The 15,779-nt window shown below is 46.7% G+C and overlaps 1 protein-coding gene across 1 annotated transcript in view; it reads right to left on the reverse strand.

Annotated features, from left to right (window-relative positions):
- Positions 1-8,550: 8,550 nt before the first annotated feature.
- C8A (complement C8 alpha chain) overlaps positions 8,551-15,779 on the reverse strand; it is a 68,555-nt gene continuing 61,326 nt past the window's right edge. The window contains exons 10-11 of the mRNA XM_065928955.1: positions 12,674-12,896; positions 8,551-8,702 (exon numbers count right to left, since the gene is read on the reverse strand). Of these exons, the coding sequence (XP_065785027.1) occupies positions 8,551-8,702; positions 12,674-12,896 (375 nt within the window). The remainder of the gene's footprint in view (positions 8,703-12,673; positions 12,897-15,779) is intronic.

Below are 15,779 nucleotides of genomic sequence, written 5' to 3' on the forward strand. Positions count from 1 at the left end.
TGCAGACTGTGCTTTTGGAAAACCTTGGCAACTGTAGCTCACACCGGCATCCCCGTGAAGGAGCTGCAGCATCTGTGGGGCCCGAGGCCAGGCAGTGTGTAGCCTGGCAGTGGTCCTGGATGCTTGATCACAGCCCGGGATACCTGGGGGTGGGAGGGTTTTGCATCTCAGAGTGTGAATCTCTGAAATGCTGGGGGCTTGGCCGTGTGCTTGATGTCAAGACAGGGAGTTCTGGGTCTACACTTCCTCTGTGACCTTGGGGTAATAATATAACTTCTGTGGGAATAATAAGTGTTATAATTATTTTCACAATAGTAGTAATAATAATAGCTGCCAATTACAGAGCACGTCTCTGTTTATGAAATCTTTTAACCTGCATCATCTCATTTAATCTTTATTTGAATTTGATGGGGTAGATGTTAATGCAGTCAGCAGGTGACATGTAGGGGAAGCTTCAAAGGGAAGCATGATCCTTGCCATGGACGGGCTGACTATGAAAATCAACATAGATGCTGAGGCCGGGAGAAGAGCCTCTGCTGGCAGAGAATCCAGAGGAAAATGGCATCTTTGTTTTAAAGGAGAGGGCTCTGGTCTGCTCCCGAGCACTTACACAAAAATCCCACTGGAAAGAGCGCGGCTGGAGCGGAAAGCCCTCAGGACACTTGGCCAGGTTTCCCTGGGGACCTTTGTAATTAGCATCTTGTTGGACATATTTTGTGTTACAGGTTGACGATGTCCTTAATGACAGATGTCTATTTGCCAGTGTTTCCAGGCTCTGCAGAGACTGTATTATAGTTTCTTTGCTGTCTCCTATTCTTTCTGAAATATCATGTCCCTGAAGCAGAGATAGTGTCTATCTATTGCACTCATGTGTCCCAAGTACCCAGTACAGGGCCTGGCACAATAAGCAACAATAAGTCATTGTTGCATGAATTATGAAAAGGAAGGTGAGTGAGGCCAAGGGCAGAACCATCCCAGGCCAGATAGACTCTTTAGTGGTACATGATGGGGGCATCATAAAATTTGGGGTACAGCAACCTCGAGATAGTGGCAACGATACAGCGCTGACAGCGTTCAGTCAGCTGGGTGGATAGCACTACAGAGGGAGAGTAAAACAAAAGAGGCCGAAACATTGTTGATGTCAGGAGGGCTGAAAGTACAATCCTTGTTTGGGGACTTCGGGACACATACTGGGGACCACCAGAAACCTCCAGGGAAACTTGACAGAGGAAGAGAGCTGAAAACTCTCATCAGTGGTGAGGTAAACCTGAGAAGCACGTGTATAGTGTATATGTTGAGGAAGAAACCAAAACTCACGAGGGTCAAAAAGCCTGCCCAGGGTACAGCAGAGGTAGGAGATGAATAAAGAAAAACTTAGGAAAAAAATCTTCCAACATCCTGTCTTCACCTCGTTTTCTCCTTTGTGGGTTAGTATTAAACCTGGTACGACCACCTAAACCCTAACGGCAGCACGCACTTTACACCTTTGAGAACCTGTTTACTGGATGCTGTCATGAAATCAGATGTTTCTCTATGGTGTCTTCCTCTTTGAGTTGTCTTTCTGGAGTGTTAATTCCAATACGGAGGGATGAGGGATTCAGAAACTCAAGGGTGAGTTTGCTGTGAGTCCTTGGCGGCGGGTCGGGGGAGCCCCGCGACCAAGGGGCAGAGCTGGAAACAGGCGAACAGAGACGGAGCGAGGCTGTGCTGAGAAGTGAGCGCCCTGGGGCCACGCTGAGGCTTTTGTATCCTTGCCTGGCTCTGTGATTTCCTAGCTCTGTGGCCTTACACAAGTTCCGGGCCCCTCTGTGCCTCGTTTGCTCGTCTAGACGATGGGGATAGTCACAGCAATGTCCTCCTGGGGTTCAGGAGGATGTGAATTAACCATACTCAGGAGAGTACCTGGGACAGTCAGCTCTCCATAGTATCCTTGACATCACTGCTTCTGGGATTTTCAAAAACATCAGCAAGAACTATGGTTTGTGTGTTTGGTTTTTTTTAAAAAGTCATTTCAGACTGCTTTAAACTGGTTTAGTACATTTCGGTACTAAACCCACTGTAACACACAAGAACAAGAAAGATATAAAATAGCTTAGCTCCTAGGAGATATCTTAATAAAGGACATGGAAGGCTTTTATATCCCAAGCTCTGGGTTATTAAGGGAAAATGTAACAGCATAATAACTAATATTTGCAGAGGGCATTACCAGTTACAAAGAACTTTCACATACCTAATCCAGCTTAATCCTCTCAATGCCTGCAAGAGGAAGGATTTATTATCTGCCTTTGACAGGTGATGAGACAGAGCCTCGGAGAGTCTGAGTGATTTGCCCAAGACCACACAGCTTGAAAGTGGTGGAACTGCCTCAGTCCATGGGTGGCTGCCGCAGGGCTTCCCAACTTGCTGCTGCAACAGGAGCAGGTCCAGTTTCATTGTAGGGTGGGTGCCTACCCACCTGCCCACTTTCAAAGAAGAGATAGAGAGGCCCCTCGTCTGGTATTCCTCCACTAGAGAAGCAGAGTCACTTATTAATAGAAGGCTCTGGGGCCACAGCGATGCTCACCTGCCTTCCCCTGCTGGGTTGCGAAACCAACCCTGCCTGACATCTGCCCGTTTGCACTCTGCCTAGCGGCTCTCCCTGGTTGAGCATGGAGATTGCATTTTACAGAAAGGAAGAGGAGAGGAAATGGGACTTGCCTTTACAGCAGGGAATTCTTGGAGGACTGTCAAAGGAAAGCAAGTGGCTGGTCTGACATTCACCTCTGTGCAGGAGGCTGCATCGGAGCCTGGACACTCCCATTATTGGAGGCTGCGGCCCGCAGTTATCTCGTGTCTACACCTTGTAACCCCAGGTGCTCCTTCATCCATCACTGGCCATTGTCTGGTACCCATTCCTCCTTCCTCCACCACCTCCCGCCAAAGGGGCCTCCTTGTTAATAAGCCAGTTTGCTCAGATCCTGAAAACTATCTGATTCTGGTCCCTTTTATCCCAAACACCATCCATCCATCAACTGCCTGCTCCACATGCTTGGTTAGGAAAATGGGAATGGTGGGGGGAGAGAGACAAATAATAGATAAAACTTCTTAGCTGCTATCTCTAAAGAAATAGAATGGATAAATAGATCCGTCAGACATGTATCATGCCATTGGACAGCAAAGTCCATTTGTGAAAAACAGGATGGGAGGATTTATCTCACATTTTAAGCTGTTAATATAGGAGGGAAACATATTTTCCTTTATCTCTCCCAGAGGAGGGGGGAGTCCCTAAGCTACAAATGCACAATTTTTAATTCAGTTTGATGGTTTGAAGGTGGAAAAGGTGGGGGTCTCTCTTAAATGTATGGTGTGGGCTCCCCTCTGATGTGCCAGGAAGGTTGTAGGACCTGAGAGTCCTATGAAAATGTCTTCCACGGGGCTGTCTCACCAGTTCCTACATGCTATGTACAGAGGCTGTTACAGAGCCTCTGCCTCTAGCACGGAGGGACCAGAGGGAGAACAGCATCCCAGTTTTTACTGGGAAGCTCCTAGGTGTCCAAGAGCTACGCTAGGTACTGGGGCTTCAAAAGTAAATCTCAGTCCCCATCTGCCCTGCAAGGTGTCACTGGGTAACTTGGCTACAGCGATAGGGTATGGAAAGTTCTGAAATCCAGAGCTATGTGGGGGAGTAGGATCTGATGAAGTGTAGGGGAGCAGAAGAGGTCAGGGTTGGCTTTCTGGGTAAGCAGACAGCTAATTCTTACCCTGCAGAGTGCTGGTTAAGAGCTGGGAGAAGGTGGGGGCCAGTAAGCAGCAGTGTTTCTCAGACAGTATGTACAAAAACCTGGAGGGGACACAAAGCCTATATAGGGGATTAAATTGGAAATATTAGGTTGGCCAAAAAGTTTGTTCAGCATTTTCCATCAGCTCTTATGGAGAAACCTGAACAAACTTTTTGGCCATTTCAGTATTTCATTCAGACAACAAATATTTATTTAGTCCCCTCCTAAGGAGTCCTCTCCTAAGGAGAAATACTATTCTAGATACTGGGGATCCAGCCATGAAAAAGCTTTCATATTAATGGGGGGAGGAACACCAAGAAAAATATCTATAATCTCAGGTAGTGACAAGAAAAAAGAGGGTAAGGTGTTTGGAGGGGAATTGTTTGAGCAGAGAGGTGAATGAAACAAGAGAGTGAGTCTTGGATGAACTCCTTCAGGGAATGAGCATTTCAGGTGCAGGAGAAAGCAGGTGCAAAGGTCCTGAGGTCTGAGAGAGCTGGACACATATGAGGAACAGCAAAAAGGCTCCCATGACTGGAACAGCAGGACTCTGGAGTGAGTGGAAAAAAATGACATTAGAGAGTGGTGAGGGCTCCGCATTCAGGGCTTTTCTGTCCTGTTAGGGATGACAGATTTTTGGTCTATTGGCTCACAAAGTCTGCAAAGGGAGAAAAGATGGAGTGGTCCGTGGTCAGACCAGAGAAAACCTTGTGAATCCAGCTTTAGATTCTTATGCTTTAATATGATGTCTGTGGAGTGTTGAAGCTCCAGGACCTCTCAAGGAGAGCAGGGTCGTGACTGGAAAGCGGCCCTCTGTGGAAATCTCCCCAGGACCACATGCTGCTGCCCTCAGGAAAGGCCCCGTGACCAAACCAAAATGTCAAACTCCGCTCTCCCCAGCCTGAGGAGGACCAGTGACCACCCCCAGGAGCTGAGCAGTAACTATTTTCCACCCCCCTGTGAAATTGGCCACCTCTCAGCTCTGCACACACTATTTCTTCTGCGATGTCCAACCCCTTCTTCATCTTTCTTTGCTTTTCTAGTGTTAGTTGCTCAATCGTGTCCAACTCTCTGCAACCCCATGGACTGTAGCTCACCAAGCTTCTCTGTCCGTGGAATTCTCCAGGCAAGAATACTGGAGTGGGTAGCCATTCCCATCTCCAGGGCATCTTCCTGCCTCAGGGATCAAACCTGGGTCTCCTTCATTGCAAGCAGATTCTTTACCGTCTGAGTCAACTCCCACATATTTCTTAGCCTCTGCTGGCCATCGTCTTCTGTCCTATTCAAGCTGTCTTACTGCTCCCCAGGTTGGGCTTCCTGATGATTTGGGACCTGAGGCCCCGTTCACAGGCCTCCTCTGTCAGACCAGATGTTCTTCCAGTGCTGGACTGTGCCTGATTCGTTTCTGTTCCCCAGCACCCAGCCTAGGGCCTGGTACAGGGGTCCCCAGAGTGCTCGCCCATATCCCAAGCAAGGGGGTAGCTGCCCCGATTTTCTTCACAGAGGATAAGCCTCTTTCTGCCAAGCCGTATCACTTGCCCTTCCTCAAACGGCGCCCGGCGGCTTCCTCTGCTGTCTCTCATTTCTGCACCGTGGTTTTTGAAGCCTCCCCTTTCTCTCTGTCCATTTTCTTCACCCTAAAGGCATCTAGTTCAGAAGAGATTCATTGAGTGCTGAACTCTTTAGATCTTCCTCTATCTCAAAGCAGAAAAAAAGAAAAAAGCCTCTCCTTATTGCTTTTCATTCTGTCATTAATTTACTTTTCAAAAGACACCTTGTCAAGCTGAAGATTATATCTTTAAACCGTGTTTTTACATCCACTACCTATAAAACTGTAGATTATAGATCTTCTGAAAAGACCTGAGGGAGAATGCATTTGACGGGTTTTATGCCTTTTGCGTGATGAGAGCCAGACATTCTTGGAGAGGGAGAGATGCTGAGCTGGTAAAGCGTGGCTGCTGCTGCTGCTGCTGCGGTATTTTCATTTCTGAAGCTGCTGGGGATTCAGCATCCTCAGAGGAGCAGGGCAGACACGGGCCTTGTTCCCATGGTTCAGAGGACAGGAAGATGGCATTGCTCAGCTGGTCGTTTTGGCTTACAGGTGAGCCAGGCAATTGTTTAATCCCAATGTTCTCGTCCTGTGTCTAAAGGACTATACTTCCTAATGAGCTCCCTGGCATCTGTTTCTCCCCTACCCCTGCATCCCACACACCACATCCCCCCACTGGCGGAGAGCCCAGAGCAAAGGTGGGGGAGCGCATGCCTGATGGACTGTATGCACACCCTCACCAGCCTGGCGGCTCTGTGACCTGCCAGGTGCAGCCTCACTGAGACTCAGTTTCATTATCTGTAAAATGGGACTCATAAAACACACCTAAGAGGTCTTCATTAAGACTAGATAGAGTACACAGGTAAACCTTTTGTCACACGTTTCACAAACATGTAGTGACTCCTCCACTCTCAGGAATGCTCAGCCTTGACTGCGTTGGAATTGCCTGGGAAGCTTTCTTTATTTATTTTTAATTGAAGTATAGTTGATTTACAACATTGTGTTAATTTCAAGTGTACAGCAAAGTGATTCAGATATATATATACACACACATATACATACATGCATATTTTATATATATATTTGTTGTCGTTGTTTAGCCGCAGAGTTGTGTCTGACTCTCTTGCGACCCCATGGACTATAGCCCGCCAGGTTCCTCTCTCTGTGGGATTTCCCAGGCTAGAATACTGGTTGCCATTTCCTTCTCTGGGGGATCTACTTGTCACAGGGATCAAAGCCATGTCTCATAAGTCTCCTGCTTTGGCAGGCAGGTTCTTTACCACTAGCGCCACCTGGGAAGCCCCCAATAAATAATAAATGGAAATTACTTATTATGATAAATTAAATTTAAAAAGTAGGAAGTAAGTTAATGACAGGATGAGAAACAATATGAGGGTCTTTTTTTTCCTTTAAGATCAATCTAGAATACAGAAACTTCTAAACTATAACCTTTAGTTCATAATAGTAACAGTAAGAGTGATGCTAATAATTTCACATATGACTGGCATTGTACCAAGTATTTTATATAACTTATTTCACACTACCCATTCCAACACATATGCACCCACACATACCCCTAATACACTCTCTCGGGTTCAAACTTTCTCACATGCTATATTTCTATCTTAAAGTTCTTCTCCCTCTCTACCTAGTTCAAAAATCCCTCAAGGTCTAGGTCAAGCCCCATTCCATATATTTAATATACACAAAGAAAGGTAAATCTCTCATTTACCTGGTCTCCTTTAGCACTTATTTTTTGTGCCCTATATTTTGGCATTAATTCAGCAGTTAATTTCCTGTGACCCTAACTTCTGATTTTTTTTTTTTTTGTATATATATGAATGGTTGAGAGGGCTCCCCGAATGGTAATAGAACCTGCCTGCCAGTCTACAGTCCATAGGGTCGCAAAGTATTGGACATAACTGAAGTGACAGCATGCATGATTGAGGATTCTGGAAGGATAGGGAGATTCTGGAAGGATAGGGAGATCAGTCAATACACGGTTTTTGTACCAACTGAGAGGGCAGGTTTTACCTTGAAGGAGCTCACAATCTTTGGGTCAACAGAAAAGTCAGTGTAACACCCGTGTTCTCTGTTCGAGGACTGACTGGAATACTGTGGGGACAGTGAGGCAGGCTGATATGACTGGCTCTTACACAGATGGGCAAAGTCACAGCACAGTGAAAGTCACTCAGTCATGTCTGACTCTGCGACCCCATGGACTATACGGTCCATGGAATTCTCCAGGCCAGAATACTGGAGTGGGTAGCCGTTCCCTTCTCTGGGGGATCTTCCCAACCCAGGGATCAAACCCAGGTCTCCTGCGTTGCAGGTGGATTCTTCACCAGCTGAATCCGAAGGGAAGCCCAAGGTGCCTGGCAGATGCATGGATTTCACACTCCACTCTGGGAGTGGAGGAGAGACCACATTTCTGAAGTGACTTTAGTTCAGTCCCTCACTACACCCACAGATGCTTGTTAATTCCCTCCAATTCAAGGCGCAGCCCTGACCTCTGGGGACACAGTGCTGAATGAGACAAAGCTGATCCCTGCGTTCAAGATTACCATCCATGGGGAGAGAGGTCATAAATAGTCACAGGAAATGTGGGATCCAATTTATAATTACTAATTGTGAAAAAGGCAATGAAGGAAAAGACTAGGATGCTGTGGGAAAATAAGTGGGAGAAAGGTGATATTTGTGGTAAGAACTCAAGCAAACACAAGAGATTAATTGAAGGAATACTAGAATATGTTGAGTCCCAGTGAAGGAAAATTGAAGGAACTTGAGTCAGCCTTTAATTTTTCTCTTTGTTTCAATATGTCTTCTTATCTTGCAAACTAATAATGGTTCTACAAATGAACAAATGTTATCAAAGAACTGAGATCTTTCTCATGGTACTTTGTTTTATTGGTAATTAATGGTTTCAAAAGTATCTGCCTGCCTTGTCCCTCCACCATCCTAAAAGTTCCTCTAAGACATGGATGGAGATAGTTCCTTTTCTTCTCTTTTTGGATGATCCAAAGTGCCATGAGCAGCTAACCCTCTAATTAACTTTCAACACCCAGTTTTGACTGAGTTATGTGGGTGATAGAACAGTTGGCTGTTGACGGCACAGTCTGGTCCAGGACAAAGAAAAAGTCCATGCTGATGGGTATCTTCTGTCAGCTGAGTGAGGTCTGTATCCATTGGTCAGCGCAAGTAGTGACATCCCCTGTCCCCACTCCAGTCTGTGCCCAGAGGCACTCAGCATGCCTGGGTCTGCACCCTGTGGCCTGGACACGAGGCACCTCCATTCTGGGGTGCAGGATTGTTACACTCTCTCCTCCTTTCCTGGGTGCCCGATCTGCAAGCCGACCAGGAGCTCCAGCAGCTCCAACGACCATCCGCCTTGGCTCCTGCATGGATGATTTCCCGGGCAACAAGGTTAGCATACCAGCAGCAGCTCAGATGGTGAAGAGTGAAGCCCATCCCACCGCCCTAGAGTGGTCTGTAAGCTCTCCTTGGGGAAATGCCTGGGTGTAGCCAACCAAGACCTCTGTGCTTGCTGCCTCGCACTTAATTTGAAACTCTGGGTGGAGTGAGAAGAGCCCACTGGGAGCCCAACTCATGAAATTGGAACCTGTGGTTCCATGGAAGGTGGATAGCAGAGAGAGGCATGGAGGCGTGTGCCTCTGGAAGAATGACTCCAAACCAGTGAAGTGTGTGCAGAGAGGGAGCTCGTCCCAGCTGGGGCTTCACAGACAAAGGCCAGCCAGACATCCCTAGGGAAAGGATTACTGGGCTTTTAAATGAGGGTTCAAAAACCAACCCCCTCGGCCTCTGACGATGGAACCCCAGTGGTTGATAGAGTCTCTGCACAGAGCATCAGAACGCATGTGCTGAACACGCACTGTCTCTGGAAACCCAGCTTACACAATCCCTCCAGCCTGGGACTGCTGCCTTCCACTGCCTGTATGCCTCTGGACCAGCCCATCTCCTCTCTTAGCCTGAGTTTTCACCTCTGTAAGGGAAAAGGATGGATTCATCCAGTGGGGTTTTTCCATCATAACTTTTTTCATTACTATGTTTTTTTTTTTTTCTTAAATGAAATCTTGGATGGGACCCGACATGGAAGTCAGATGAAAGTGAAGCTGTCCTATTTGAAGCTGGGGTGTCTATTAGGTTTGCCCTGCTCCCCTGGGGCAGCCCCTAGGAGACCCCAGGCTTCGTCAGATCCCAATGTGAATGTCATTGGGTTAGATTATCTTCAAGTCCCTTCCAGCTCTGTAATTATACTCCCTGGTGGGGTAGCCACAGCAGGGTTCTCTATTCCTCCCACCTCTGCCGCTTGGTCCCTACAGGCAATGATTTGCTGGGAAAATCCCTCGGGCCCTCCATCAGTGAGTCTCCATGGTGGCTGATTCCCCAGCCTTAGATTTCCTTGCCAGATTGATCGTTCTCTGGCTGAAAGTTCAGTTTGATAGCCTCACGGCCACCCGAGGTCCATACCCTGCTTAGAATAAGGTTAATGGAACCCCCATGAGCTGAATGCAACTGACTGAATGTAATCTTGCAGGAAAAACAGGGCTGTGAGGAGGACTCAGCGCTCTGTGCTCTGCCGTCCCCTAGATCATTGTTATCATGTCCCCCTTCTCCAGTGCCCACCATGGTTCATGTGGCTCAGCGTGGTCACCACCAAGCCCGGCACTGGATCATTGGCGAGGCATCTCTGGGTAGTTCACACCCCCTGTTCCCTTTGCACTATGCTGTGTGGATAGGAATCCAAACAAGTCCCGACTCTAGGGGCCCTTGACATGCTCTGACTCTAATTATCCAGATAGAGCCGACATCTGTTCTGTTAGACCCAGTCACCTTATAACCACCACTTGGACCATATCCTCCCTGTCCACTCCCCAAAGTGCACTCATCTCAGACTCTCTGCCCTCATTCCCCACATGTCCTGATTCTTAGGACAGTAGTCCCCAGCCTTTTGGGCACCAGGGACCAGTTTCACAGAAGATAGTTTTTTCATAGACCGGGGGGCGAGGGAGATGGTTTCAGGATGATTTGACCACATTGCGCTCATTGTGCACTTTTATTTCTAACCTAATGCCATCTACAGGTGCGCAGCCCGAAGGTTGGGGACCCTTGTCTTAGAATGTCAATTAATAGAATGTAACAATTAAGAGCTTGGGTCCTAACATCTGATCACGTGGGTCCAAATGCTGGCTCTGACTCTCCCCAAAACGATGACCAACAAGTTATTTCGTCTTCCTTCTGTCCCTGTGTTCATCTGTGAACTGGGGTGATAAAGCAAAACTGACTCAATGGATATGAATTTGAGCAAACTCCAGGAGATAGTGATGGACAGGGAAGCCTGGTGTGCTGCAGTCCCTGGAATTGCAAAGATTCAGACAGAATTTAGGGACTGAAGAACGACAACATCCCATTCTTGGAGGGATAAAGGAGTTCATGCACATGAAGTGTTGCAATAGTGCCTGGTGCAGAATTTGTTATTCTTTCTGTTCACTGACCTTTGGTTCCTCTGGGAAGTTGCCTGGCCAATGAGGCAAATGGGGGCTGAAACGCAGTCCAAACTCTGCTTAAAAAGTTAAGAAATCCCTGGGCCTTGAAGCTGGGCAGTATCAACCCTGCACGATTTTCTGTGTATCTCCCAACTTACACACCTAACAGGCAGTTTCTTTTTTTTCAGTTCCCATGAGGAAACTGTTCCAGGCTTGGCCCATGTAATTGTTCTGCTTGGGTTTTGTTCTTTGCATCTTCCATAAGGACTTCCATAATTCCATAAGTCCTCATAAGGACTCTGGAATTGACTCACATTTTGGCCTACCCTTCTTGCAATTCTTCCTACAGGATATCAGGCAGCTTGTTGGGACCCCATTAATATTCCCTTTAGCCCGCAAAGGAGGGATTTAGATGCAACTCCAACTGAGGACAGATCTTCTACTAGTAGAGTTCTCTCTTCTTTTTTCTTACTAGAACTGAGCTTGCCACACAGATTAGCTAGTTTAGTCCTCAGCACAACCTGTGATGCAGGTACCAACATCATCCCCACTTTACAGGGGATGCCTACCCAGCGTGAAAATTAGCACCACTGGGATGTGAAGGCCTATTTGACACCACAGCTGTGTTATCTTTCCTCCCATTTAGAACAACTCTCCCAGTGATAAAATTGTTATCCACCATCATCTCACTCTAAAACCAGGCTCCTTATCCCATCTACCCTGTGCTTCAACAGTTTGTTTTATAGATAAACTTAGACCCTTCTAGAATTATTTTTGTTTATGTTTTCATCATTGCAGTTGTCAAATGAGACTGATTTATACATTGATTTGGTAGCCTGTATTTTTACCATCATTCTGTGTACCAAGTATACATGGGAAAATTGGAAGCTTAGGGATTAAAACATGCATAGAGCTTCTTGGAACTCAAATGGAAACATAGATGAGAAAGATGGGTCCCAGAAAGAAGAAATAATTATCAGCATATCACTAAGTGAAATAGCTGAGATTCACACTCAGGTCTCTAGACTTCATCTTTAAGGGACTTGGACCCTCATTTGAGAAACTTCTTTTCTGATGCAGTTGCTTTGTATTGCAGCTTAATATGTTTAACTTTGAAACCTTAAACATTACATTACTTGCCCCAAGCTTGTTTTTAGTCATGAGAACCTACTTATCCCTTGTAGCAGATTGAATAATGTCCCTCAAAAGATAAGCTGATGTTCAACTCCATTACCTGCAAATGTTACCATATTTGGATATAGGGTCTTTGAAGATAAAATCAAGTTAATATGATGTCATGTTGGATTAGGGTAGGTCCTAGTCCAATGACTAGTGTTTCTATAAGAAAACAGAGATGTAAAATGGAGGACACTTCATGAAGACAGAGGCAGAGACTAGAATGGTGTAGCTACAAGCCAAGAATGCTTAGTGTTGCTGACAAGCGCCTGAGGCTAGGAGAAAGAACACATTCCCCCAAGGAGCCTCCAGAAGAAAGCAGCCTGGCCAGTATACCCAGAATGGGATTTCTAATTTCTAAAAGTCTGAGACAATAAATTGCCATTGCTATAAGCCACCCAGTTTTTGATACTTTGTTACGGTAGCCTTTGGAAATGAATACATCCCTCCAGAAATGAGTCCTGTTGTCCATATATGCCTCGGTCTAAAACTGTTCTCATCTGAGAGAGGGTCCCGAAGGCAAGGAGAGAGCATAAGAACTGGTAAACGCAGGGGGTCAGTCACAGAGCTCAGAATGTGGGTTCCTAGAGCAGTGGGCAAGAGGTCACAGGGCAGAGAGGCTGGGAACCCCAAGAACCCTCTGAGTTGGAGTAAGCTAGAAGCTGAGTGAGGATGCGTGGCCTTACCCTCTGACTGCACTTGCTCACAGGCAAGGCCCTGGCGACCCACGGGGCACTGACACTTGCAGCTGGTCCCCTCGAGGATGGGCTCCCCGTTGTTGAAGCAGGGCCCACAGCGGCAGGCATTGAACTCCATCAGGTACTGGTCCAGGGCCCGCCGCAGGTTCTGGCGCTTGGTCTCCAGGGACCCCAGGTTCGTATGCCGCAGGATCTCGTGGATCGGCCTCATCTGTGGGCACAGAAAGACCAGAGGGCTGCGCCCTGGGCTCTGTACAGCTTCCCACAGCCCAAGAACTGGTCATCAAGCCCCGGGGAGGCCTGCTGCATGCCAGGCACAGAGCCAGATTATCCTGCTCCATTAGATCCAAGCAGCTGCTCTGTAACGCGGGTATTAGGTTTCCCAGGTCACGGATGAAGAAGCAGAGTCTGAGAGCATTTGAGTGACCAGCTCAGGACCACACACCATGGACCATGCTGAACATGGAGCTACATAACTTTGAAACCTGTGGTCCCCAGATCCCAGAGGAAGACAAGAACCCAAAAGCTATCTGTGCCAACTCATCCGCCCCCTCCAGCATTCTTAGGAGTCAGGAAGCGTATAAAGGACTTACAGGTCTGTGTGTGTGTTTTATTGTCAGCCTTCAATGCAGGGGTTAATAAGTTCTTGATAGGCAGTTGTGTTGCCACTGCTGAGCACAACCCCTAATGGTGTGAGTGTGGGGTTTGCCTGTGTGTATGCTGGGGTTGTTTTATATTTGAAGCAGCCCATTCTAGACAGGAATGTAGTCCAGGGTTTCTCAGCCTCAGCACTGTTGCATTTCCAGCTGAATAATTCTTTATTGTCAGGGACAGGCAGGCTTGTGCATTGTATGATCTTTAGCAGCATTGCTGGTTTCTACCCACCAGATGTCAACAGCATCTTCTAGCCATGAAAACCAGAACTGTTTTCTGACATTGCTGCTGCTGCTAAGTCACGTCAGTCGTGTCCAACTCTGTGCAACCCCATAGATGGCAGCCCACCAGGCTCCCCCGTCCCTGGGATTCTCCAGGCAAGAATACTGGAGTGGGTTGCCATTTCCTTCTCCAATGCATGAAAGTGAAAAGTGAAAGTGAAGTCCCTCAGTCATGTCCGACTCTTATCGACCCCATGGACTGTAGCCTACCAGGCTCCTCCGTCCATGGGATTCTCCAGGCAAGAGTACTGGAGTGGGTTGCCATTGCCTTCTCTGTCTGACATTGCTAGATATTCCCTAGTGGCGAAAGGGTGATCAACCCCTGCTTGGAAAGTAGTAGATAGAGCAGAAAGCATTGAATCTGGGGCTAGAAAATCTGGCTTCAAATCTCAGCTCTGCCACTTCTAGCTGTGTGATCTCTGTCCCGTTACACATGGAGCCTTCCTTCCTCATCTGTAAAGTGAGAACAATAGTCCTACACTCCTGGTTTATTAAGAGGATTAAAGTTGAAAGACAGGGAAGAACTGTCACAGAGTCACAGCTAAATGAATGCTGCTTACCGCTGTGTGGCCCAGAACTGCCCCTCCTAAGCCTGAGCCCCATTATCTATAAAATGGGAATAATAACCTACTTAAAATTCACATGAGGATCTAAGGAAATAATGAATGTGAGATACCATTGCAAAGAGGGAGAACAGTAGAAAATAAAGCACCATTTTTATTAGTTAGATGTGATGATAGTAAAAAAAAAAATCATTTTTTAAACTGCATGTATATATGGTTATCTTCAATATGCTTATAACACTATTTTTTAAACACATAAGCATAAAATGAAAACTCTTTCCCAGGTCTCTCATTTCACAGGAGACGAACCTGAGGAGCTGAGAGAGGAAGGATTTGCCAAGGTCACAGAGCCATTCTGAGATGGGACTGAACCCCAGTGGAGCAAACTTACTTCTCAAGAATCAGAGGTCAGTAAGGGCACTCGCCATGTTTTGAGTGGGTTCCTGGAAATGTGTACAGAAAGACCTGTGGCAAACAAACCTTGTCCTGTGACCAGGGGCTGTGGCTGAGGTCACCAGGCTGGTCATGTTGGTACTGGCTGGGCCCCCAGCCAAGGGGAGAAGGCCATTACTGGAAGTGCAGGGAATTGACCCCACTGTTAGGAAATTGGTGCAGAATGGACTGCCCTGGATAAATATGAACTAGTTCCAGAGAAAGCCAGGACCATTGGGCAGCTTCCCTTTGACCTTCCGGGGAAGCCCAGAACTCAGACCCCCATCTCTTCTTTCTATTCACTGAATCCTCAAGAAGAGGGTGTGGAAGGGCTGGTGGGACTTAAAGAGACAAGGATGGGGAAATGATTCTTAAAATGTTAGAGCTTGAAAGCTATTGGCAACAGTCTCGTTCCCAATTTACAAATAAAAAAAAAAATTCAGAGAAGGAAAGTAGTATGATATCAACACACTATAAAATAACATTTAGCATATAATAATGCATACCGTAACAACATCATCACATGGCATGATTCCTGTGTTCACTCAATCTAAGCACCTGCCCTAAATAGACACTGCTAAGCTCTGGGAATATGCAATTGAGTAAGACTGTTTTCACTCTGAGCATCAAGTTCCAAATAACTCTCTAACTGGCCTCCCCTCCATGTCTGTAGTCTGATTGTCTATCTGTCTGTCTGTCTCTGAGCATTTTCATTTTCAAGCACAGCTTTAGTTGCATCAATCCCCTGCTCTATGACCTGCCAACAGCCTCATGCATCGAATCCAAACTTCTAGAGGTCATCATGGGTTGTGAAGAGATCCTGAGCATTAGAATCAGTCAGTCTTGGCTCCAGTTGGGCTGTGCTATTTTCTAGTTCTGAGATTTGGCCAGCTTCCTTAACCTCCACAAACCTGCGTCCTTATCTGACTTCACTAAATACTGACGTCTCTCTCCCTAACCTTGAGATGTAACATTTTACTATCCCCATGTTACAGAGCAGAACCCTGAGCCTCCGAAAATGAAGTAACTCATCCAAGGTCACACACACACATCAATAAGGTGGCTGATCCATGAGCCAAACTACATCTTTTTCACTCCAAACCCAAGCTCTCTCTCCCAAAAGACAGTACTGGGTCTTCTCCAAATCATGCATGTCAGTCTTCC

This window comes from Muntiacus reevesi, chromosome 1 (genome assembly GCF_963930625.1).
Source record: "Muntiacus reevesi chromosome 1, mMunRee1.1, whole genome shotgun sequence".
In the NCBI taxonomy this organism is placed as follows: domain Eukaryota; kingdom Metazoa; phylum Chordata; class Mammalia; order Artiodactyla; family Cervidae; genus Muntiacus; species Muntiacus reevesi.